Source organism: Muntiacus reevesi, chromosome 7 (genome assembly GCF_963930625.1).
Source record: "Muntiacus reevesi chromosome 7, mMunRee1.1, whole genome shotgun sequence".
In the NCBI taxonomy this organism is placed as follows: Eukaryota; Metazoa; Chordata; class Mammalia; order Artiodactyla; family Cervidae; genus Muntiacus; species Muntiacus reevesi.
Window position 1 is genome coordinate 71,076,473 of NC_089255.1, and position 27,427 is coordinate 71,103,899.

Below are 27,427 nucleotides of genomic sequence, written 5' to 3' on the forward strand. Positions count from 1 at the left end.
ATGCCTTTATTCAGACATCAGAGGGGCTACTGAAGAGAACTTGAGGGATTTTAATGCCAGTTAGTGAAAAGTTGAAACTTCCACTATTATATATTTCTTCAGTCTTGTGACACTTTCAGATGCTAGATTGAAAGAGCATTTTAATCAAAAGGTTCTAGTTCTGTCAGTTGACAAATCACGTAACTTCTCTGAATTTGTAAGCCTGTGGCCTGGCATCTTAAGGGTTATTTCAAAAGTTGTTTAACAGTCTTTGAAAAATACATTTTTCAGAGCAAGTATGTACTTACTTATTTAGTAAATACATACTTAGAATGGTTTTTCTTTTTGTTGTTTGGCCCATATTTACTTATACATGATTTTTATTGCTGGCTTACTTACAGTACCTAAAATATATCTTTTAAAGCATCTATTTTAAAAGACATTATTATTTAGCTGTCATACAGAATGAAGAAAAAAATGCAACGAACTGAGATTACTGAAGAATTTAAGGACCCAAATGATCGTGTAATGAAACTTATCACTTCTGATGTATTAGAGGTAAATTTGCTTTTATGTTCTTAAAATTTTTTAAAAACTGTTTTGTTGTTAACTGTATATTGAGTTTATACCTTCATCTACTGGATACTGAAAATTTTTCTAATCATAGAATGCTATTACCTTCTCTCAAGTGTCAGGAATACTTTACCCTAAATATATCAAAATTTCTGGAATAAATTTTGAAAGAGTGAGAAATAGATGTAAAAGACTGGACTTGGACTAAGGATATTGGGATTCAAATACTGAAACTACCATTTGTATTTTACTTTAGATATATTATAAAACAAGAATTTAGTGACTTTATTTTTTTTTTTAACAATATATGTTCATTTCCTAAGTTCCCTTTTACAATGCTTGAGTAAAAACCCACTATTGAAAATAGTTTATTTTGATAAAACAAAAATTTGAAGTTAAGAATAATAGATAAGAGTTACAGTCTTGAAACAGCTTTTCAGTCTAATGTATTTCAGTATTTTGAGATGTGCAGTATGCAGGAAAATCCTTTGCATTGATAAATAGTCACAGAGAGTTTTACCTGAGTGGGAAAGTTGCCCCGAGGTTAAAACAAAACCCTATTAAAGGGTTGCAGCCTTCTAATTAGTGATCCATTCCTGTTTTCTACCATAGAAAGTATGTAGAGTGAGTGTGAGCAGGTGGGGGACTTGTTGTGTTTTTTTCATTTCTTTGAGCCTTAGTTTCCTCCTCTTTTTAATATTATGATTACAACCCTTATTCATCCACTTGTAAGAGTTGAGACCAGATTATTCCTGAAGAGTGCTGAGTGTGGCCTATGGCACATAGTAGATGCTTAGTAAATGTTACTACTTCCCCCTCAACCCCCTATTCAGTCTTTTCCTATATAAAGAGTGAAAAAGGGATCAGATCTTTGATTTGCTCAACTGTTTCTCTGTGTCCTAGATGCTACCATGTTCTCATAGCTTCAGCTGTCAGGTTGATTTTTCAAAGCACTCTGGGTCTGCTCTGTATACCAACTTCAGTTTTGAGCAAGAATTGTTAATCAGGGGTCCATGGATAGCCTTGAGAAGGTCCATGGATCCTTTTCCCCCTCTAAATTGTATGTAAATTTTTTGTATGTATGGACACTTGGTGAGGATGAGGTAGTCTATCCTCAGATTGACAAAGGTGTTCATATACCTAGAATGTTAAGAATTACACAGAAGGAAATTATTTACTAAGTATCTAAAGACAACATGGTGTAGTGCAGGAGCGATACAAGATGTTTTGTGTGTATTATCAATATTTTACTCCTCAGCAACATCCCTGCAAAAGAGGTGCTTTAAACAAATTTTAGTTATTATTTTTTTCTTTTTTTACAGAAGATGTTTTTATCCCAGATTAAAAGTTGAGGAAACTGAGGCACTTAGACATTAAGTTAGGAAGCAATTGACTAAGGTTCTGTAGCAGTGCCTGTTGGACAGCAGAGACCTTGTCTGAGCTGGGACTGGGGTTGGAAAGGTATCATTTGCAGATGTCTAGTGAAGTATGACAAAAATTAAGATCTTTGCCCTCTAGCAGCTGAGCAGAAAAGAAGTGGGAGAAGGTCATGTGTAAAAATAAAGATAGGAAAAAAACTTTGCATAATAGAGGGAATTTATGGGGAGAATCTTTTGGGGAGAGGGGAATCATTGAAAAGTTTTAGAGATTGGAGAAAATTAGAGTATATGTTTAGGTTTGGGGTAAGGAGCTATTAGAAGGAGATTTTGTGTAGAAATGAACTTATGAGGTCCCTTCTGTGGAGGAGGTGGTGGGTTGGTGACCAAGAGCTGGGTGGAGAGATTCCTTTGAGCTGGAGAAGGCACTTCTTCCTTGGAAACCTGAGGGAAGGAAGTGGAAATGGACTGATAATTGTGAAGAAGAGAAGCAGAAAGCAAACAGACCCAATAGCCTTAACTTTAAGAGAGGGCCTCCTGCTGGAGCCGAGAATCGAGGAAGTTTGGAGTAGCATGAAGAATAAAAGATTTGGGGATGCCAGAAAGGATTTGCCAAGGAGTACTGATGTAAATTATAAAGAGAGAGCCAGAGGGGGTTTTTGAACAGCAGGATGTTGTTCTTATTAGTATTCTCTTAATGAAAAAAAGATGATTTGAACCCAGTTGGTTGTAATTTTTGATTGTTGACTAATTGGTGGTAGAACCTTAATTTTTTTCAATATGCCTTCTTAAACATTTTTATTATTCATTTGAAGCTCTTTAATTAAAGGTTCCTCTGTTAAATAATTGTACATGTGAGCAAGTAGATAATGGGAGGTTTTAGGGAACAGAGCTGGGGTGATGCGTAAAGCGATATTCTTTTGTGATTGGAGAGGAGGGTCAGAAGGGCCAGGCTATGAAATGCCTTTTTGTGGAAGCTTCTAGGAATGGAGAAGTCTGTGTGAAGCCATCCTGACTTTATCCAGCATTTTTGGCTTGCCACAGATCTGCTTTGAAGGCCTTTTCCTTCTGTACTTGTGTTGGCTGTATTTTTCCTGTTCTCGTCGTCGCTCAGTCATGTCCCACTCTTTGTGACCCCATGGACTGTAGCCGACCAGGCTCCTCCATCCATCGGATTTTCCAGGCAAGATTACTGGAGTGGGCTGCCATTTCCTTCTCCAGGGGATCTTCATAGCCTATTCCTCATTTTCACTGATAATCCCTAAATTGATTATTTTTCTGTTTTCCTTCTCCTGCAAATGCTCTTAAGTCTTCATGTCAGCGTATTTGAATTCTGATTGTGATTCTGCCTCTCAGTTATCTTTTGTGATTAAGGAGGTTTAATAAAACAAGAGACTAGAAGATTGAATCAAAGTAGCTGATTTTTTAAAAAATTCAGGTATAATTGATATATAATATTGTCTTAGTTTCAGGTATATAACATAATGATTCAATATTTATATGTATTGTCAAATAATCACCACAGTAAGTTTAGTTAACATCCATCACCATACATAATTACAATTTTTTAAAGGATCTGATTAATTCCAACTCTGTTACTTATATATGCCCTTTAGCAAGTCATTTCACTTTTGAATCTGTTTTTTTCATTTATAACATTATAATAATGGCATTATATGGTGAGTATTCACTGTGTGTCAGGAACTATGGTGAAGGTTTTTTGTATGTTATTTCACTAATTATCATAATAGTCCTGCAGAGGAGGTAGTGTTTTCCCAGTTTTAAAAGCAAGAAAACTGAGACTCAGAGAAGTTAAGTAATTTGTATAGCGTAAGGTACAGACACTGGAGTTGAATGTCCAAGTGTGTAAAGCCCCAAAGCCCTACACTACCTTTTATTTCTTAATCCTTTGATTTTGTGTAGTGTTTTACATTCACAGAATACTTCCACTGGTGTAAGCTCACTTAATACATCTGCATTGTGTTTGTGCAAACGTGGAACGTGACTGTGACTGAGGGGTTTGTTCAGGGTCACAGTCCAGCAAGTGACAGGTCTCAGCCCCAAGCTCGTTGTCTTTGTCCTGTATTGTAAAAGTGCATGTAAAATCATGGGAATACAGCACAGTGTACCACCTAAAATGTTAGGGGCTCCCCACGTCAGGACACTCTTCCCCATTGAAGATCCCGCATGTGTAAGCACTCAGCACTCCTCAGCAGTTTTGAATTCCTTGAACAGATGTTGATCAAGTCCATCAAAATCTCCTAGAAATGCACTGACTAGCCTAACTTGGGGGTGACTCAGAGGACGTGGTAACAATCAGTGAGGGATAGTTCTCTGCTGGTCTTGGAGCCGAGCGTCAGTGCTGGTTTTATGTGATTCTTGTCTGCCTGCCATAGGCTGTCTTTCTGTTTACCCTGTAGACCTGCCCATTTGTCTGGAGGTTTCTTGAGTAAGAAGATCTAACTAATAATTATGCCTCAAATGGTGTCATAAATCACTATTTCATTTAATCTTGAATCTTATCACTGAAGTAATGAAGAAGCTTATGGAGATAGACACAAGAGCTTTGAGATTTCTGAAATCAGCACATCTCTGGAGGATTGGGTGAGAGTTATGAGATAGGAATTCCCAACTGAATATAAAGGATTGTGTAAATATCCTTTATGTGACAATATGAAATAAAAATGTGATCTTAATTATTAGGAGTAATATTTAAAGATATGCTATACTACAAATAAGTTTTGTTACATCCAGGAACGCAATCCTATATTAGACTTTCCCCATCATCTCTCCATATTTTGTATATTTATTAAAGTTTATTGAGTTGAATTCCGTAATTCCATATTTCTGGAAAGCAGACTTTTCATTAATAATTTACTGGTTTGCATAGTTATATTATTTTAAATATACAGTAATAAGTTATTCCTTCTCAACTCTGTCACTTTGGAAGGTGATTTTATTTTATTTGCGTTGGTGCATTTCTCCTCGAAAACTGAATTAAAGGACTCATCTTTTCACTTGTAGGAAATGATGAACGTTCATGACCATTATCAGAGAATGAAACATGTAATTTCAGCTGACAAATCCAATCCGGAAAAATCCCTCAACTTGATAAAAGATGATTTTTTTGACAATATCAAGAACATAGTTTTGGAGCATCAGCAGTGGCACAAAGACAGAAAGGTTTGTAACTGATATATCACCTTTGCATTTGCGTCGTCCATGACTGGCTGGACATGGGTGATGAGAGGCAGCCTCATTTAGTGGCTACCTCCTGTGAAACGAAGATGTGGCGGGCCTAACTTCTTTAGTTTCAGCTTTACCAGTTAGTAGCTAGGTGATGTTATTTAACCTTACAAAGGGGTTTTATGTGTAATAATATATTATTATAATTGCAACTATATAACATATAGTTAAATAATATCCATCTAATGTATATGTACACACTATGTAGTATACATAATTATAGGGAAATAAATAATCTTGGCGTACCATGGATTTAGTACAATCTTTAGAATTTAGCATTCTCTGGAGGTTGCACACAGGCCATCTTTAAGCCAAATCCTACACATAACTTTTTTTTTCCTTTGCATAGCACTGTTCCTAATGTTTTAAAAACTTGAACTAATTACCAACATTTAAATATTTTTGGTCTTAAGATTCCAGACATCTGACTTCTCTTAAAGGTGAGAGGTTTGGCTATAGCGGTCCTGCTTTGCTGCATGGCAGCGGACGGCTAGACTTCACGGTGGCTTCTCCCATGTGACAGAGCGCATGCTCTCTCTTCACCAGTGCTCTACCTGCCTTGGTTTGACTGTTTACAGATCTCATCAATGCACATCTTCCATTTAGTTTTCTGACCCAAATGCTGATGCTAGAGCTGCCCATCTTCCATGTTAGTCTTTTCAGCTAGAGAAACTTAACTCTGGAAACCTGAAGGCCAACCTTGCTAAATTTCCCTTTGAAACCGCTACTCCATCTGATTTTACTAAATACTTCTAGGAAAAAGATAAAAGAAAAAAACAAGTAATTTCTTATTACTTACTGTGTGTTTAATAATGTGTTAATGTCTTCACAAATGCTAGAAAGGCATTTTTATGTGTTATCTTTCATCATTATGTGTTATATATCAGAGAGATTTGTTGCTACTTTTTGACTTATATAATGGATAATGGCTCAAAACTCAATTTTATAAAAGATGAACAAGGAAAGTGATGAGATGACAGCCTTGGGAAGGAGGAAATAATTTGCTTCCTCTATGGACATTTATTTTAATGAGAGCACATTTTAGAATGTTTGACTACTTTAAGTGCTACAGCTGGGTTGCACAGATGACCTAGGCACTTACATAAACATCTTTTGTAGCACTGTCTTAACTCATTTTAATGATCGTGACTAAGACCTTTGAAAACCTGAAGGAAAGGAGAATAAACCAGTTTTCTCATGGCCACATAAATCTGCATATTATCTTTCATTAGTTAGGATTTACTTTTATTGATTTTATAATTCTAATGAAACCTAACCATGATCTTAATGTCTGGTGGTGAGCCATGCTTCAATACTTGTGAAATATTCTTTTAGTTTTTCAGTAATTAAGTAAATGATTTCCATTGTTCTGAAAATAATTTTCAGTTAATTTTTAGTTGGTTTGAATTGTAAATGTTAAATATAACTTACTTTATCTTTTAGAATCCACCCTTAAAACTGAAAGTTAAAGGTGGAGAAGAAAAGATTGAGAGAAATTCACAACAATCAGAGGTCAGAAAAATTCATTATATGATTGCTTCTGGGGCAAAGGTTTGGTTAGCTTCTTTTCATTTTCTGTGTGGCTGTGATTCTGTGTATTGACCATAACACGCTGTGGTCAATATTATAATGTTAATACATACATTAGAAAATTCTGTTAAGATGGGTTCTGTGAAGAGCTAGTCTGTTCTCTACTGGAAACCTTGTCAAAGACCACATGAGGTATAGACTGGGCCTGAGAATGTTCACCGTCTTCAGCAAGAGAGGGGACGGGTGGTGGCGGAAGGCGCCCTCAGTCCTTGCAGGGCCAGGGGAGGACTGTTGTAATGCTGTCTTTTTCCTTCCTGCTTGTCAGTCTTCCACCAAGCGTGCACCTTAAGCTACTCTTTACTGCTTTCTGCCTTCAAGGTTCTCATCCGTCTTAGTGTATGGGGCAGAGAGCCATCTTTGGGCCTAGACAGATGAAGAGGGAGTGGCGTAGTCACCAGGGCTCAGGCCTTTCATTCTTATCCTTTTAAAATCTTGAATGAAAACAATCAGTAGCCATGGGGTTGTTATCATGGCCCCTGTTAGAAAGTGATGTCTATGTGTCTTTACTTAATATGTGTCCAATAAATGTTAGTTTCTTTTACCCTACCTTCTGTCTTGAATCTTATGTCTGATTAAAAAGAAAACAAACTTAATTATTCGTGATTTTACTTAATGTTTGTGTATTTTAACTTTTTCCCCTTCCGGGTTGTTTTTACTTCCAGAGATGTGAAAGGGCAGAATCATTAGCGAAAATAAAATCAAAGGCCTTTTCAGTTGTTGTTCAGGTAAGTTATTTATTTAATAAGGTAATTTAGAAATGTACTTGATGCTCTTTTAATCACATTTTTATTTTTTCATCAGAGTAACACCTTTGCATAATTTTAAAAATCTATTAATACTGTTTAGCTTATACAGTTGAGCAATCCTGCTCCACCACTTCCTGCCCCTGGACTTCTGATCTCAAAAGGCAGCTTTTTCTCTTCTTTTTCACTTTTTTCTCTTCTAGTTATTTTTTTCCTGGTATTTACCTGGAATTTTGATGCCATTGTTCTTTACTAATAGTCTTCCAGCTTCTAGTATTCCTAATTATGAAAGGTTTTAGAATTTTATCTTTATCCCCAGAGCTCTGGATTTTCATGATAATGTACCTTGGTGTAGATCTTTTTTTCCACCAGTGCCCTGGGCTCTTAGGATTGACGTCCTTTTGATCTGATAGCCTTCACTTCTGAGGGATTTTTCTATAAATGCTCTCTGATCTAATTGTTTGCTGCAGTTTTGCTCTTTTTATTTTCTGGAACTTTTATTTTCTTCTTTGTTTTTATCTATTTTCAGAGAGCTTTATCTTCTGAACTATTATAATGGATTTTTAAAATTTCTGCTGACATTTTTTCATTACTAAGATTTTTTTTCTTTTCTCTGAATCTGTTATTAATTAAAAAGTGGATTTCTTATTTCTTTTCCCCCTGGATGCAATATGTTTATCTGTTTGAGGATGTTAATTACAGTTTTTTGAAGTTTCTTCCTTTTCCTCCAGAGTTCTTATTTTTGTTTATTCTGTTCTCTGTCTTTCATTTTAGTGAATTTTTACAAATTTTTGAAGATCTTGAGATCATATTTAAGAGTGGTCATACAGAGATACCCCGGTAGCTCAGTCAGTAAAGAAACTGCCTGCAAGTGCAGGAGACCTGGATTCAATCCCTGGGTCAGGAAGATCCCCTGGAGAAGGAAATGGCAACCCACTCCAGTATTCTTGCCTGGAAAATCCCATGGACAGAGGAGCCTGGTGGGCTACAATCCATGGGGTCACACGAGTCGGACACAACTTAGTGACTAAACCACCATATAGAGATAGAGCCTTTTAGCCTCCATGTTTTTCTTAGATCTAGCCATTTATCAGAGAGCAAGCTGGGGGAGGAAAGTAGTAAATAAGCCCAGCTGGCAGTGTTTCGGGTGCCTACAGAGAATCCACTGACAAGCTCACCATTCATTCCTTCCAAAGACTTCATTCAACACCCCTGCTTCCAGTAAGAGGCTTCACCCCTTTCTTAGCTTTTCTAGTACCGTCAGAAGCCTTCAACTGCTCTGGCTTAGCCTCTCCAGAGAGCTCACCTGTTTTGTACAGGAAGAGGTCAGTTGTTCAGCTTTGAGGCTAGAAAATGGGATACTCTTCCTTCTGTAGATTGTTCATATATCTGCACATTTTTTTTTTCTTTTTTTTTTTGCTTTGCTACTTTTTTTTTTTTTTTCCAGTGGGTTTTGTCATACATTGATATGAATCGGCCATAGAGTTACACGTATTCCCCATCCCGATCCCCCCTCCCACCTCCCTCTCCACCCGATTCCTCTGGGTCTTCCCAGCCCACCAGGCCCGAGCACTTGACTCATGCATCCCACCTGGGCTGGCGGTCTGTTTCACCATAGATAATATACATGCTGTTCTTTCGAAACATCCCACCCTCACCTTCTCCCACAGAATTCAAAAGTCTGTTCTGTACTTCTGTGTCTCTTTTTCTGTTTTGCATGTAGGGTTATCGTTACCATCTTTCTAAATTCCATATATGTGTTAGTATACTGTAATGTTCTTTATCTTTCTGACTTACTTCACTCTGTATAATGGGCTCCAGTTTCATCCATCTCATTAGAACTGATTCAAATGAATTCTTTTTAACAGCTGAGTAATATTCCATGGTGTATATGTACCACAGCTTCCTTATCCATTCATCTGCTGATGGGCATCTAGGTTGCTTCCATGTCTTGGCTATTATAAACAATATCTGCACATTTTTTAATGACCCCAGTTCCTGATCCACTTGGACCAGCTTTCCTTGTTCACCTTTCTTCATCCTAAGTCAGCCATCACTTTTCCACCTCCAGAATGTTGTTGTTTTGTTTACAGCTGTGTTGTTTCCTATTATCTCTTTTTTGTGAGTTCATTCATTTTTATTCCTCTCCTCTAATTTTAGTGGGGTTTCAGGAAGGAGCACCAATAAACTTACGTGCTTTATCTCATATTTTTTTCTGGGATTTTTTCCCTGGGTTTTTTTCATGAATCTGAAAGTGTCTTTATTCTGTGGGAAACTACTATAATTCTCTGGTTGTTGAAATAAAAGGGAATAAATGAAAAAAGTGAAAGTGACTATGGATTAGTCGAGTGTTATCAATTTGCTTTACTGCAGTTTTGAATGAAAGCATCAGGACAATAACTTAATTATCCCAAATTCTTTTAAACCAGAACTATTTCCATATTATATAGGCTAGTTGTTGTTTAATTTCTTAAGATATTATGAAATAATTTAAAAAAATATTAATTAAATTATAATCCCCATAAATTTTTATAAGAACGTGTCATTGCATGGTTGTGATTTTTTTTAATTACTGAGGTACAATTAACATATAGTGCAAGGTAGCTTTTAAACTGTTGATACTACATGTACCACATAGATGACATTGACTGAAAATTGTGTTAGTTAGGGCTCTCCTTAAGCAAGTAAGGGAATTTATTGACTGATGCAGCTAAAAAGTCCTGGGACTCTACCTCTATTTCTCATCTCTTACATTGCTTTCACTATCTTCAAGTGGTATTTGTGACAACTCCAGCCTTCCCAGCTTTCAGTTCAGTGGAAAGGGAGAATTTTCCTTTCTAATAGTTAAACAGATTTCAAAAATTGAGTTATATCAGTGATGGCAGATCACACGCCCATCCCCTGGTGGCCTTGGGGATGTGAAGCTCATTTTGATTAGATTGGGACCACATGACCATATGGAGAGTCAGGCATAAAGTAGTTTCACTTGAAATACGTGGTGTTAACAAAGGAAAGTAAAATGTTTTTAGAAGAAAAGGAGAATAGGTTGTTAGCTGGGAAAAATATACTTGTCCTTTTTACCTCCACTTCCAACCATGCATCTATAACAATTTAACCCAATAAGGAAGTTTTAACCCAGTTGGAATAGAGGATGATGACAGGTGGAGGGACCTCTTCCTGTTATAAAGATAAAAGGGTATACACACCTGTGACAAATATTAAGCAAGCAAGTATCATGGTAAGTACTTTATGACAAGTATTTCTGTAAATCTTTCCTCATCTTTGTCTATCTGTTTTGTCATTCCCTAAGTGACCTGTTGTTCAGTTGCACAGTCATGCCCTACTCTTTGCAACCACATAGACTGCAGCACCTCAAGCTTCCCTGTCCCTCACCATCTCCTAGAGTTTGCCCAAGTTCATGTTCATTGCATTGGTGATGCCCTCTAGCCATCTCATCCTCTGACGCCCTCTTCTCCTTCTGCCCTCAATATTTCCCAGCATCAGGGACTTTTCCAATGAATCATCTGTTCACATCAGATGACCAAAGGACTGGAGCTTCAGCTTCATCATCAGTCCTTCTGGTGAATATTCAGGGTTGATCTCCCTTAAGATGACTGTTTTGATCTCCTTGCTGTCCAGGGGATTCTCAGGAGTCTTCTCCAGTACCACAGTTCAAAGACATCAATTCTTTGGTGTTCTGCCTTCTTTATGGTCCAGCTCTCACAACCACACATGACCACTGGGAAGACCGTAGCCTTGACTGGGCCTGTGTTGGCAGAGTGATGTCTCTGCTTTTCAGCACACTGCTAGGTCTGTCATCACTTCCCTGCCAGGAAGCAGTCGTCTTCTGATCCCGTGGCTGCAGCACTGTCCGCAATGGTTTTGGGGCCCAAGAAGAGGGAGTCTGTCACTTCTTCCCCTTTTTCCCCTTCTGTTTGCCATGCAGTAATGTTTTGCCATTCCCTAAATGATGTATTGTTGGATTCATTTTGTGATTCATTGTAATTAATTAGATTTCCAACTATTTAGGCATCAAAGTCAAGAAGGCACCGTCAGGTCAAAGTTGACTTTTCTGATTCTGAATCCAGCCAAGTACAAACCAAAACAACTAGGAAAAGAAGAAACAAAGAAACGTTGAAACCAGCAGGAAGGAAAGTGTCTTCCAGAGATAGAGGTACCTTTTGAGAACCTTAAAAAGGGAAAATGGGACTTATGTACTGTCTTCCCTCACCATGTTTTCTTTATTAAAAAGCATTAGATACTTGTTTAAGAACCTTGGGAGATTAATATTAAAAATAAATTATCTTAGATTCTTGGAATCTTACTACTGAAAGGGACCCTAGAAGTCATACAATTGGGTCATTTCATAGATGATAAAATTTAGGCCCATACAGATTAAATAACTTGTCCAAAAGTGATACGGTTATAGAATCAGTTTAGAATTATCCGTATTATACTTCATTAGTAATTTTTGTGTGTGAATCAAACTTATATGTACAATAAGTTATGATAAGTAGCACATTCTATAAACCATATTTTCCATTAGCTGTATTAACTAAGCTGTACCTGCTTTTCTTTTGAAATAGTTTATAAAGTTACCTTTGCTGTTTGGATTTTAAAACATGAATATGTACTCAGGTAGTTTAATTTAAGCACTGCACAAATATATTCACCATACATAAAGTTGGAATCTCATTAGCAGGCTCAAGGGAAAAAAAGTATTAGAAACATACTAAATATTTAGTGCCTAATATAAGAGGCACGCAGAAAGCCACTGCAGCAGTATATGAAGATATGTTAATAGCCTTTTAGCATGTTGTTTTCCTGTATTGAGATAGTAGAGGGAGAATTTAAGTTCACTACCTTTAATATAGTCCAGATATGATAAGTTCCATCAATTAATGAATGAAGTGCTTTGAGAATTCAGAGGCGGAGATACTACATTTGTTAAGGATAATTAAGAAATACTTCCAAAGGAGAATTTGTTTTTTAGTTTTCTTTACAGGGCTAGCATGTATTGTGAAGAAAGCTGTTAGGCCAGTCTCATAAGTATTAATGAAAAAATTCTAAGTTATATGTATCAGAAGATATAGAACAGCTTGATTGTATACATTCATTTTATGATGCAGGGATGGTGCAGTTAGGAATCTATCAATATGATTTGCTGTATAAATAGGTTAAAGGGGAAAATGTGAACTCATTTTAATAGTTACCCAAGAAAACATTTGATTACATCTAGCATCCATTCTTGATTTTAAAAAATATTCTCTAGCTGTCGGGAGTCAAGAGACTTTCTATAAAGGGCCAGATAGTAAATATTTTAGAGCTAAGTGGAACTTTCATACATTTTTTGTGGGAATTCAGAATGGTATAGTCACTCTGGAAGACTGTCAGTTTCTCATAAAGTTAAACATATACTGACCATATAACACAGCAGTCCCACTCCTTGATCTTTACCCAAGAGAAATGAAAACTTATATTCACACAAAAATTTGTATATGTAAGTTTATAGCAGTTTCATTCAAATTACAAAAGATTGCAATCAGCCTAAATGTTTTCAGCTGGACACTATGTAAATAAACGTGATGTACCATACAGTTGACTACTACTCAGGAATAAAAGAACTATTGATACATCTAAGAACACAGATAAATCTCAGTGTACCGTGCTAAGTGAAAGAAGTGAGACACAAGAAAAGCTGTATACAGTATGGCTCCATTTATAAGATACTCTGGAAAAGGTGAATCTACAGGGACTCGGAACTGGGAGTGGAGAGAAGTGATAACCGCGAAAGGGCAGGGAGGAAATTTTGGTGTGATGATCTGTTCTCTAGTTTGCTTGCAGTGGTGTTTGCGTGACTGCGTTTATCTAAACTCCTAGGTCTGTGCTACCTTAAAAATGGTGAGTTTTATTATGTATTAATTCAAATCAAAGCAGAGGACGTGGGGTAAAGATGGATTAGTTTGATTATACTTAAAAAATTAACTTTTGGTAGATTTGGTTGCTTTTTGTAAGGTATCAGCAAAGATACTTAGTTTTATAAGCCTACACAGGCAGTTTTTATAAATAGTTGATCTTATTTCATTTAAATGCAGCAGAGAGTTCAAGCTACTTCCCTAAACATCGGGAAAACAATTTTTTTCTTTGCGGGGGGAGAGAATGCTTCTTTATTTCAGAAAGACACATCAATTTTCAGATCAAAACAATTAGTTTCTTGGTTTTTCTTTCTCTCAATCAACCTCCAAAGAGACCACACCAAAGGAGAGTCCATTTTAAGCAAATTAAGCTTTAGGATACATACCTAATAGATCTCACTGAAACCTCACCAAAATAAAATTTAAGAACAGTTTTGTACATAAGCTATTCAAGATTTCTCCTGCACTAGCGGCTGGAAAGCACAGTGAGATAGCACTTTGATTAGAGACAGCAGCTTCAGGCCCAGAAAAGTGGGAAGAGAGAGATAGATCAGTGGCAAAACATAATATTCTTTCCTTTCAGGAAAACAGTTTTTTTATGCAGCTGAAGAGCAAAGAAGGAGCCAGATGCAAGCTAGGAAAGAAATTAAAGTTCCTTTTCATCTGAAGCATTTGACACATGTAATTTGTGAAAGATCACTTCCTTCACTAGCCATATTTTTTTTTACTTAATGGAGTTACCTGAAACATTTTCATAAACTCTGAAATTAACTTTTAAAGATGGCTGAGATTTGTTATTGAATTTACCTAGGTGTATTAGGGAGGATTTAACCCATGAGAAAGAAAGTACAGTAAAATGTGATCAGAATTAAGATCTTTAATTATAACTCAACTATTCCAGCTAACCCCAGTTTTGTAGCTCAGAAGGTATTGTAAATATGTTGAAGCAGAGGTAATTTGTTATTCTTCACCTTAATATATGGATTCAAGTGCTTACTAAAAAGATCCTCTTTAATCAAAAAGTTCATTAAAGTAGAAAAGTATGTTTGATTTCTAGGGATTTGTCCAAGTGACAAAAATACAGAGGACATTCATTGCAGGATTATTTGAAATGGCAAAGACTATTAACAACTCAAATGTATAACATTGAAAAATTGGGTACGTAAAATTTTTGTCCATATAAAGAATATTTTGCTGTTCCTAAAAAGCTGGTTACTGACATGAAAATATGTCCAAAGTATATTGATACATTGCTTAGTGAAAATGTTTTTTTAAAGAAGAGTATGATTCATTTGTTAATAAATACATATGTAGACACAAAGCTACTATAATATAAAATAGATAAACAACAAAGTCCTACTGTATAGCACAGGAAAGCATATTCAGTCTTATAGTAAACTATAATAGAAATGGACTTGAAAAAGAGTAACATGCATAATCAAGTAATCAAGGCTTCCCTGATGGCTCAGATGGTAAAGAATCTGCCTGCAATGTAGGAGACTCAGGTTTGATCCCTGGGTCAGGAAGATCCCCTAGAAAAGGGAATGGCTACCTACTCCAGTATTCTTGTCTAGAGAATTCCATGGACAGAGGAGGCAAGTAGGCTGTGTAGTCCATGGGGTCGCAAGGAGTTGGACACGACTGAGCAACAACACCACACACACACACACACACACACACACACACACACACACACGTATAAACTAAATCACTTTTTTGTACACTAGAAACTACATTGTAAGTGAACTATAATTAAAAAAAATGCAGACAGAAGTTTTATATATATATTTTTGAAAAAAACTGGATGCATATAACAGAGGTTAATTCTCAGGGATGGGATCATGGAAATTTCTAAGTCCATAAATTTCCATAATGTTTGACTTTTAGAGGATAACCATGTTTAGTAATCAGGAAAAATCCAAAGATTAAAAAGCAAAAAAAAAAAAAAAAAGCAAACAAATGTAAAATAATTGCTTAGACTAAGACAAGATGGACATGCAAAAAGGCAAGGTGGTTGGAAGCACAGGATACGAAGGTTCCATTTTATGTGGATTGTGATGGCTGAATTGAAGAGTTACTGTTAATATAGAAAGATATGTTGAGAATTGGATTGTGACCAGGCCTGAACTGTGGAACCAAGAAATTTGGACTTCATTTAGTAGGCAGAAGGGAGTCTTGTGAGACTGCTGAGCAAGCAAGTGGTATGACCACTTTTCTTTGAAGATCAGCCTGGGCATAGTATGGTAGTTAGGTGGGAAAACACTGAAAGTGAGGGCTCTAAGTAAAAGGCTGTTGAGGAGTAATGAGGACCTGGCCGGGTGGTTGTAGGGATTAGACAGGCAGACTGACAATTAGGAGAGCCAGTGGCTGTCTACAGGTAACCACATACAGAGGCTGGTGGAGAGAGGTGAGACTGGGACGCTTACAGTCTCAGCAACTGGGGGAATGTCGGTGACTTTAACAGAGTAAGGATCACAGGATGACAATTTAATTTGGGGGGAGAATTTGCCGCAATCTGTCTTTCCAGGCTCAATTCTTGTAAAGGGTGTCTAGTACATAAATAGGTGCTCACTTATATTGATTTGATTTACCCACGTTTGTATTATTTAAGCTTTAGCTACACCTGTTCACCATTCCTAGAACACAACATGCAGCCTTCTGGAAGAATATCAGTTAATAGTAATGGTGATACATGATGGTGAAGATAACAGCTATTACTTATGTAACACTCTTTCTTTTAAAAATTTTAATTAATTTTTTTTTTTTAACACCAAAAACATTTTGTATTGGGGTATAGCCAACCAACAGTGTTGTGGTAGTTTCAGGTGAACGGTGAAGGGACTCAGCCATACATATCACACATGTATCCATTCTCCCCCAAACTCCACCTCCCATCCAACCTGGCACATAAAATTGAGCAGAGTTCCATGTGCTATACAGTAGGTTTTTGTTGGTTATCCATTTTAAATATAGCAGTGTAACACTCATTTTCTGCTGAACTTTTTTCCCACATCCAAAGTCACCTAACTAATATTTAGTGCTGAGACTTGAGTGGCAGTCTGCTTGAATTGAAGCATGAGTCCTTAACTGCCATTATTGCTCTCTCTCAGGTAATTGGAAATGTGACTCTGGAGCTCCGATTAGACCTGCACTTAAGTAATTGTTGCATTCTAGCTGCATGTCCTGTAATCATGTGTTGAGATGGAGCAATAATCTGTGACTTATAATTGCATCCCAAGTGATGAACTTGGAGCAGAGGAAAACTATCAACCTGACACCCTCTAGGAAGATAGTTTTGTGGATAACTGAGGTTAATGATTTAAATGGCAAAATTTACTTTTTAAACAGTTAATTATTCTGGTTGATATCTTTCTAAAGCATACTACATGCTTCTGTATGTGGTTCTTGTTTTCTACAATGTGCATTTATCATTTTTACATGTATTTTATGCTCCCCTATTTTCTTGAACAGTGTATCCTGAACATAATTTAGTTTTCGCTTTATGATTCAGGGTTTTCATCATGAGCATATTCTTTTTACTGGATTTTGTAATATAGTAATCCTGTCAGATATCTTGATCATTATAGTGTGGCTTCGGGATGCAGGACTGTCCTTGTTTTTCTCTCACATTTGTTATGGTAGGTGTCTTTATGTTCTCTGTGCAAATGTAGCAGGTTTTTGCCCTTTAGCTGCTGCTTTAACTAGTGGGTTTTAAGAAGCAGGTTGGCCGTTTGTTTCAGTTTTATGTAAAATAATTAGGTTTTGGATAAAGGCCTGAGGAACATATCATGAGCTTTTTATAGCTTTTATTTAATATGTTGACTCTGAGATAAACATCCTGAAGTTTTGTGTGTTCACTTCTTGGTTCCTAGCTGCATAACTGGATGAAGCATTTTATTTTGTTTTTAAGAGCTTTTGGAGAACGTTGCCTTTCTTTTTTATTCATTTAATGTAGAAATGATATCTAAAATGTAAGTAATTGTCATGTGACTAGATGAAGGTTTTCTTGCATAGCTGACAGTTTTAAACTCAGAACTCCTTCCTTTGACATTGTTGCATAGATTCTCTTAGGTTATAAATGTGGGTTTGAAAGAATCATTAATAGTTGATATGGATGGACATGGCGCAAGATTGTTAAGAAGAGTATTAGTAATTCGGGATAGATTGTACTGATTATAATCTTGGTTTGAATTGTGTTTAAAATGGAAGCTTTTTGCTACAGTTAACTTCATCTAGAGCAATCTCTTCATTCCATAAAATCTGCATCCCATTAAGATGCCAGCATATGTGTGTTCAGAGCAGAAAGCTTAAACTCGTTTTCATTGAATTTGTTGCCTTCTGTACTGGCAGGTACTTAGTAACACATATACTCTGTGAAATACTGTGTTACAAAATACTTTAATTCATATTTGATTATTCACGGTTCATTGAGGCCCTCCTTTATGCCAGGCACTTTTCTAAGTGCTGGGGATACATCAACTTAAATAAGCCAGAGTCTGTCCTTGTGAAGTTTACATTCTAGTGGGAAGAGACAGGTTATAAAGAGACAAATTACTACAGATAACAGGTGGAATAAGTGTTGTGGAGAAGAATCAGGAAGCATAAGAAATAAAGAGTGACTGTGTCAAGAGGTTGTCATGACCAGAAAATGATATGCTAAATGAGACCTGTTATGACAATGGTATTTGATAATTTGATGAGGATATTTCTTCAGGCGACAGAAGGTTGCTATAGAAAACCTCCAATCTTAACTGTGTGTCTGAAGTTTGTGCACATTTTCCTTTACTGTAATGTGATCCTACAATTGTTTGTTAAATTAGTGAATAATGATCCTAAAAGGAACAGATTTTGTGTGTGTGCTTGTGTATGTGAGAATTGCCTTATTTTCAGGTTGTTTTATTTAATAATGGTTCTTGGACAGCATTCTGGTGTTCAGCAACCGATATATTTGTCATTAAGTCCATATCAGTCTTAAAAACAAAAGACTGTTAACTTTAGAATTACATGTGTGATTGACTTGAAGTAACACATGATTATTCTGTGGTGTCTGCAGATATAACCCATGCTGTGTGTGATAAGGATTGAATCCTGTATCAGTGTTTGGCTAATTTTGTTTCTTCCCTTTTCCTCTGTTTTCTTTAATGGAAGAATTAGAGGCTATTTGCAAAACATTGGTATAAATATATGAATACTTTAAAAAATGATATGTATTTTAAAATGCATATTTCTGTTCACCATTACAATTTTAGCTTTTAGTTTAAACACCTAATATGTGCTATTATAGTATTATTGTAATTTGTGTAAAATTTTTCTCAAAGATTAACATTCTTTGTTTTCATATAAAATTACTTGTTTAACTCTTTCCAGGTGACATGCAGAATCTACATAAGGAAGATAAATCTTTAAGTCTGAGTATGCCTGTGGTTACAGAAGAGGATGAGGAGAATGAAAGTTTTAGTGAAACAGGTACAGATGAAAGTTTGTCAAACTCCTGGTAGAGCTTCAAGGTTTAGAACCCAGAAGAGTGTGATAACTGTGTGTCCCTGTGATGTTTTTATCTTTGGTACACTGGAGAACTTTACCATTAATCCTGACACTTAAAAGTAAGTGATAATCCAGTAAATGAATGTATATGGAGCGGCAGTGGTCAGTGGTCAGTGAAAGAGAGGGAATACATCGTTATTGGTAAGTGAATATCTGTAATCATGAGGGTTTCAGAAATGTATTCCTAACAAAGGGCAAAGTTCACAAAGTGAGTTACTGGATATAACTTTTTAAAAAATATTTTATTGCTAAAAATTTCTCATTTCAAATTCTAGTAAATGTAAAATTTTTACCTATGAGATGATGATTGTAACTCAGTGGTAAATTGCACAATGTGAGTTAAAATGCCTGTACCTTTTTGTGTTGCTGTGGTTTTCATAATTTATAATATTTATTAAACAATAGTTTAAATAACTATAATAATAATTACAGTAACATAGAGAATAAGTCATATTTAGCTGGCTAGGCTTGATATTTGGTAATCCATCAGTGATAATGAATATAATACATATCAAGAATCTGCCTAATGATTTTTCCATTTTGGTGCCGTATTCGTTCAGCAAACATTTATTGAGTGCCTATTATGTTTAAAGTGGTTAGCTAGGTATGGGGATATAAAGATATATAATACAAGAGTTTTAGGAACTGTTTTATTTTGATCACAGTGAATAGATCTGAGCATAGTGAGTGGCTCATAGTGGGCCTAAGTTACGATTTAATGGATCAGATCAGTCCAAGCCCCAGAGAACCTTTTGGCTTAGTGGGAAAAAAAAAAAACGACCCCATACATTATGGTAAAGGGACAGGGTGCTGTGGAACCATACAGAGGACAAAGACAAGAGCGTATTTGTTCCTGCAGAAGGCTGAGTGCCTCTGGGATTTGCCAGTGGCAGCATAGCACAGTTCTCTATAATCCTGTATAGTCCTGTATAGCTTCAGACTATAGTTGCTTTCTAGTTTTGTTTAGTGGCTTGTATTGCAAGTAAACAAACACATGTACACTTTTATGGCTACCTGGCGAGTCGTTCTAAAATCTTATCAGCGTGTGAGTTTTAAAAATTTGGTTTTTATTAAATACATAAGCATATAATTTACTAATTAACAGTTTTTTTTTTTCTATTTTTTATTTACATGTGTTTCCCATCCCGATCCCCCCTCCAGCCTCCCTCCCCATCTGATCCCTCTGGGTCTTCCCAGAGTTTATAATACTGATTGTAAGAAACCATGGACTTCTGACCCTGACTCCCATTTCTTATTCCCTGAGACAATCACTTTTAACTCTTTCATAATTATTTTGGTATTGACATCCATGTTTCTAAATAGCATGTTTCTGTTGTCACTCATTCATATTTTCAGTTCTATGAATTATCTGTTGACTTTCCACACTGAGGAGGGCGAGGATTTAGTTCTCCTTAATGTAACAGGTGCACAACATGATGGATATTTCTGTACACTACAAAGTGATCACCGTGAGAGATACATATGTATATGTATATCTGGTTACCTCTGTCACCATGCAAAGATGTTACAGTATAATAATTGTATATATTCTTCACCTCCCAACCCAAATACATGATACTTCCTATCCCCCACCCTCCAATTATAGTAATTATTTTAGTTAGGTGAGTATTCAGCATTTATGAAACATTATTAGCAGCAGGGCCATCTAATATAATCTGTGATTCTCCCTTAATCTGAGCATTTATTGTTGGCCTTAGAGAGTTAATAATTTTTTGCCGTATTAATTTGTTTCTTTATGTACTTATCACTAATTTATCCTCAGACTATTGCTCAATGTATAAACCTTCCCCTTGAAACACTTGAGCACATTAGGCATTTTACCACTGTCATCTTTTTAAGGAGGTCTCCACCAGGTCTCAGACTTGCTCTCTATACTCTTGGCCTGACACTGCTGCCTTCCAGGAATCCGTTTTCTTTTTCTTCTTAATTTTGGCTTTGTCTTTTCTCATTCTTTTTTCTGTCATCTTCTTTTAGTTTTCATGGATGGGGAATATTTCTTTCTTCTATGTCTTCCATAATTTTCATGTTTTGTATCTTCTGTTATTTGCTTTGTTTTTAATAATCAGTGACTTTAGGCGCTCGACTATTCTGGATGGAGACTTAACTTGGGTGTTGGTCATGGCATGTGCCACGGTAGCCAAAAAGATGCGTGGTGCTAGTGTTTTGGGCCAGTGCTAACAGAAAGTGACTAAGATGTCAGTTGGAAAGCAGTTAACATCCCTAGTCACTTTCTGTTAGCACTGGCCCGGATACTGTTACGATCTGGCATGCTGGGTCCATACTAACTATAGGGAGGGCATACCCATAGGAGACACCCTCCGAGTAGCTTATTATCAAGTAGCATTTAGCATGGTTGGGATCTACATTAGTAAGTCTACAACTGCAATGTCATTTTGAAGGGAAAAAATCACGTATATGTCAGGTTTACGATTTCTTGTATCTTTGTTGTGAAGGTGTTCTTACTGTTATACCAACCTATTTAGCTTAAATATGTGTTATCAATTAAGTATTATTCTTTTTTAGATCTGACAGACACCTTAATTTTTTGTCTTTAGAGTTCACTGCACCCAAGAGGAGAAGAAAACAGAGAACAAAAAGCTAGGCTTCCCACTCCAGTATCCTTGGACTTTCCTGGTAGCTCAGCTGGTAAAGAAGCCACCTGCAAAGCAGGAGACCTGGGTTCGATCCCTGGGTTGGGAAGATCCCCTGGAGAAGGGAAAGGCTGCCCACTCTAGTATTCTGGCCTGGAGAATTCCATGGACTCTATAGTCACGGGGTCGCAAAGAGTCGGACATGACTGGGCGACTTTGACCTACTCACTTATTCACATGTAAATGGTTAGTTATTTTATATCTACAGTTTGGTAACAGATTTGTTTATGATGTATATTAACTATTGTATATATTATGTTGTAAAGTGCACTAAAGTTTTTGCCTTAATTTGCTTTATTTTTTTAATATTTGAGACTTATATGGTCAGTAACTTATATGATTGATAACTTAGAAAGGTCAGTTTTTACTTCTGTAATCAATTAAGTATCCTATGGTGCTTGTTTTAAAGCTCCCATTGGCCTAACATGTCAGTATGTATACATGCATGTTTATGTATGTATAGATATATCTTTGTCCATTTATGCATATAATATGACTAGTCAATACACTGGGTACAACATTTAAATACTGATTATTTCTAATAAAACCTTTAAGAGTGGTAATATATATTTCAGAACATGTCTGTGGTACAGAAAGTTGGAAGTCACAAAAAAATTCTGTAGCTTCGTGAATGTGCTTCTCTGTTAATTTCTCATTTGAGAGATTTAGATGGAGATTGCTTCAGCCATACTGTTTGAATTGCTGCCAGTAGCAGACCACCTGCATATCATGTGGCTGGCTCAGCCTGTCTTAAAGTTGATTATACTCCATGTTGTTTTCCCATGTGGTATGTTCAGGAATTCTGCAAATGCCCTGTGAGGAAAAATAACTAATGCTAGCCAAGATGAAAATTTCATTTATTAGAATCTGTGCTATAATGTTAGCTGTGAAACAGAATTGTTTCCCTTGGCTGATTTCAGATTTTTCTGATAACTGAGGGACAGTTTCTATGATGTGTATATTGGACAGAGCTTCTAGGGTTTAAATATTCTAGCACTGGGGCATGCAGAGATGTGGATCCATTACCTGGCGACTTGTATACCAGGTTATTTGCTAGGCTTCTTTGGATCATTAAACTACAAACATTGTATAACCAAAACAGTGAGTTTTCCTCTTACTTTTTCACAACAGTACTTTTAAAAGGTATTATTTCACTTGTCCAATGAAAAAACTGTACCTGTGGATGATAAATTCCTTGCCCACATTCACAGAGTTAGTGGTGCATCTAGGATACATATACAGGGCTCTGGCTTATAATTTCAGAGTCAGTTTCATATAAGCCAACACAGGTGGCAATCCAGACGGACTGAAAGCAGTAAAATCCCACTTCACATGGCTTAAATATTAAGGAAAGCTTATCTGAAACCAGCTGGGCTTCCGTGTGGGGTGGCTCTGGGTTATGTAGTGTCTGAGTGCCATGATGGCTTCATTTTCCCAGGTGTGGATCTTTAGGGGAAGCTTTATATCAGTGTAGACGGCTGTTTACATGCTGGATTCCCAGACTCCAGCTGAGGGGCAACCGTGCAAAGCAAGCCTTTTTAGGACAGTAGTCTCAGGCCTGCTCTGTCACCTCTAATGCATAGGTTCATTTCATTTTTTGTTATTTCAAACAATGCTGCATTGATCTTTGTGTGTGTATCTTGACTCACTCACATTGGTGTTTCTGCTGGATCAATCTGATCTACACATGAATTTGTTGAACACTGTGTATATATAAAATTTTGGTAATTATGCCAAATGGAACTGTAAAAAGCCTGCCAATTTACATTCCTACCAACAGTATTTGCAGAGGACCCTTGGCCTTCCCTGGTGGCTCAGATGGTAAAAAATCTGCCTGCAGTGCAGGAGACCTGGGTTCAGTCACTGGGTTGCGAAGATCCCCCTGGAGAAGGGAGTGGCTACCCTACCAGTATTCTTGCCTGGAGAATTCCATGGATAGAGGAGCCTGGCAAACTAGTCCATGAATTTGCAAAGAATCAGACATGACTGAGTGACTAACACTTTCTCCATTACATTGATTATCAGTTTTTGTCAATTGAATACAGCAGAATCTTAAGAGCAGAAAATGTAGACAGACAGATAAAAAGTAACAAAATTGGAGTACAGGGTACATCATGTGAAATGCCAGGCTGAATAAAGCACAAGCTAGAACTGAGATTGCCGGAAGAAATACCAGTAACCTCAGACATGCTGATAACACCACCCTTATGGTAGAAAGGGAAGAGGAGCTAAAGAGCCTCTTGATGAAAGTGAGAGAGGAGAGTGAAAAGGCTGGCTTCAAACTCAGCGTTCAAAGAACGAAGACCATGGCATCCAGTTCCATCACTTTATGGCAAATAGATGGGAAAACAATGGAAGTAGTGACAGACTTCATTTTCTTAGGCTCCAAAATCATTGCGGATGGTGACTGTCACCATGAAATTAAAAGCCGCTTGCTCCTTGGAAGAAAGGCTATGGCAAACCTAGACAGTGTATTCAAAAGCAGAGACATCACTTTGTTGGCCAAAGTCCATACAGTCCAAGCTATGGATTTTCTGGTAGTCATGTACAGATGTGAGAGTTGGACCATAAAGAAGGTTGAGTACCAAAGAATTGATTCTTTCAAACTGTGGTGCAGAGAAGACTCTTGAGAGTCCCCTGGACAGCAAGGAGATCAAACCAGTCAATCCTAAAGGAAATCAACCCTGCCTGAATATTCATTGGAAGGACTGATGCTGAAGCTGAAGCTCCAATTCTTTGGCCACCAGATGCAAAGAGTCAACTCATTGGAAAAGACCCTGATACTGGGAAAGATTGAGGGCAGGAGGAGAAGTGGGCGTCAGAGGATGAGGTGGTTGGACAGCATCACCAACTCAATGGACATGAGTTTGAGCAAACTCTGGGAGATAGTGGAGGACAGGGAAGCCTGGCATGCTATAGACCATAGGGTCACAAAGAGTCAGACATGAAGGAGCAACTGAACAACAACAACAAGCCCATCTAAGATCCCATCTGGGTTCATAACCCTTTTCTCTTAATGCCTCAAATGTCCTAACTGTGAGTGGATGTAGTTAAAATGAAGAAACATTCCCAATCTCCTTAACACCCTGTTAAAGTACTTGTTTCCTGAGACAGACACAATTGTACCATCTGCACATTCTTTTATAATGCCAAGGGAGAGATACAAAACCAGCTTTTAGGCAAGGATTTTGTCTTCTATAGGGATTTCTAGAATAGTGATGTGATTGTTGTTCAGTTTCTAAGTCATGTCCGGGTTTTTGAGACCCCTGAACTATAGCACGCCGGGCTTCCCTGCCCTTCACTGTCTCCCTGAGTTTGCTCAAACTCCTGTCCATTGAATCAGTGATGCCATCCAACCATCTCATTCTCTGTTGCCCCCTTCTCCTGCCCTCAGTCTTTCCCAGCACCAGGGTCTTTATCAGCGAGTTGGCTCTTTGTATCAGGTGGCCAAAGTATTGGAGCTTCAGCTTCAGCATCAGTCCTTCCAGTGAATATTCAGGGTTGATTTTTCTTAAAGATTGACTGGTTTGATCTTGCTGTCCAAGGGATTCTCAAGAGTCTTCTCCAGCATCACAATCTGAAAGCATCAATTCTTTGGCACTCAGCTTTCTTTATGGTCTAACTCTCACATCCATACATGACTGCTGGAAAAACCATAGCTATGTGACTATTAGAAAACCCATAGCTTTGACTTTAATGGACCTTTGTCAACAAAGTGATGTTTCTGCTTTTGAATACCCTGTCCAGGTTTGCCATAGCTTTTCTTCCAAGGAGTAAGCGTCTTTTCATTTCATGGCTGCAGTCACTGTCCACTGTGATTTTGGAGCCCAGGAAAGTAAAATCTGTCACTGTTTCCACTTCTCCCCCATCTATTTGCCATGAAGTGATGAGACCAGATGCCATTGTCTTCATTTTTTTAATATTAAGTCTTAAGCCAGCTTTTTCATTCTCCTCTTTCACCCTCATCAAGAGGCTCTTTAGTTCTTCACTTTCTGCCATTGGGATGGTGTTATCTGCATATCAGGCAGTTGATATTTCTCCTGACAGTCTGGATTCCAGCTTGTGTTCATCCAGCCTGGCATTTCACATGATGTACTCTGCATATAAGTTCAATATGTAGGGCGATAATATACAGCCTTGACATACTTCTTTCCCAATTTTGAACCAGTCTGTTTTTCCATGTCCAGTTCTAACTCTTGCTTCTTATCTCGCATACAGGTTTCTCAGGATATAGGTAAGGTGGCTTGTATTCGCATGTCTTTTAGAATTTTCCACAGTTTGTTGTGATTCGCATAGTCAATGAAGCAGTAGTAGATTTTTAAAAAAATTTCCTTGATTTTTCTATGATCTAATGGATTTTAGCAATTGATCTCTGGTTTTTCTGCCTTTTCTAAATCCAGCTTGTACATCTGGAAGTTCTTGGTTCATGTACTGTTGAAACCTAGCTTGAAGGATTTTGAGCATCACCTTGCTAGTATGTGAAATGAACATAATTGTATCATAGTTTGAACATATAAGGAAATGCATTACCAACTTTATCCAACTGGTTTGAAAACTTGTAATTTTTTTTTTTTTTAAACTTGTAATTTTTTAATCTAAAAGTTAGAAAGTAAAACATTTCTATCCTAGTTCTGCCACTGAATCATTGTGTGTCCTTAATAAATTCATTGTTTAAATCCTTTTCTTAGCTGTAAATTTAAGATAATTGAGAACCATTTACTAACTTCAAAATATTAAGAACTGAATATTGCTTTAAAAATGCAAAGAACTTCAAAATAATTACAGCTGGAAATTGTAAGATTTTAGAAAGTATTTGGATGTCAAGGAAATGAAAGTGATTATTAGTGGTGAATGTGGTGAATTTTGAGGTGATTTTCTTAAGAAGTAATAATTGAAAGCTTATGTGTTTACACAGATCTTCAGATTGATGTGAAACAAAGCTCTCATGACTCAGTTGACAAGGAAGAGTTGTTTTTTTCAAGCTGAATTAGGTATACTGTATCAGTCAGTCAGTTCAGTCTCTCAGTCATGTCCGACTCTTTGCAAACCCATGGACTGCAGCACACCAGGCCTCTCTGTCCATCACCAACTCCCAGAGTTTACTCAAACACAATGTCCATTGAATTGGTGATGCCATCCAACCATCTCATCCTCTGTCATCCCCTTCTCCTCCTGCCTTCAGTCTTTCCCAGCATCAGGGTCTTTTCAAATGAGTCAGCTCTTTGCATCAGGTGGCCAAAGTATTCGAGTTTCAGCTTCAATGTCAGTCCTTCCAATGAACATTCAGGACTGATTTCCTTTAGGATGGACTGGTTGGATCTCCTTGCAGTCCAAGGGACTCTCAAGAGTCTTCTCCAACACCACAGTTCAAAAGAATCAATTCTTCGGTGCTCCGCTTTCTTTATATAGGCTCCTCTAATAACCTATTTCAGGGATAACATAAAGGCTTGATATACAAGCCTATATATTAATATACAGAGAGAAAATATATTGAGGTATCTTTAAAAATGAACTCTGTGGGCTGAAAATTACTCTTGCTTTGACATAAAGAGCCTAGGAAAATAAGCAGAGTTATTAATGGCTTCCCAACCCACCCTTGATTCTTGAATTAAATTACAGTTTGAAGAATGCCTGCTTTTTAAATGGCATTGAGAAGACTGTGGGTGCTTAACTAGTCACATTTTCATTTATATTTTGAACAACTGTGTAGTAATTTTTATTGCACATTTTAAAAAGTGCCCTGTATTCAAGTAATACAAAGTCTCAGGCTGTATAACCTCCTTTTATGT

At 37.0% G+C, this 27,427-nt stretch overlaps 1 protein-coding gene across 1 annotated transcript in view; it reads left to right on the forward strand.

Annotated features, from left to right (window-relative positions):
• SNAPC1 (small nuclear RNA activating complex polypeptide 1) overlaps positions 1-26,178 on the forward strand; it is a 30,291-nt gene extending 4,113 nt beyond the window's left edge. The window contains exons 4-10 of the mRNA XM_065940989.1: positions 433-537; positions 4,953-5,111; positions 6,618-6,686; positions 7,427-7,489; positions 11,537-11,681; positions 18,790-18,888; positions 21,543-26,178. Of these exons, the coding sequence (XP_065797061.1) occupies positions 433-537; positions 4,953-5,111; positions 6,618-6,686; positions 7,427-7,489; positions 11,537-11,681; positions 18,790-18,888; positions 21,543-21,589 (687 nt within the window). The 3' untranslated portion in view covers positions 21,590-26,178. The remainder of the gene's footprint in view (positions 1-432; positions 538-4,952; positions 5,112-6,617; positions 6,687-7,426; positions 7,490-11,536; positions 11,682-18,789; positions 18,889-21,542) is intronic.
• Positions 26,179-27,427: the final 1,249 nt, after the last annotated feature.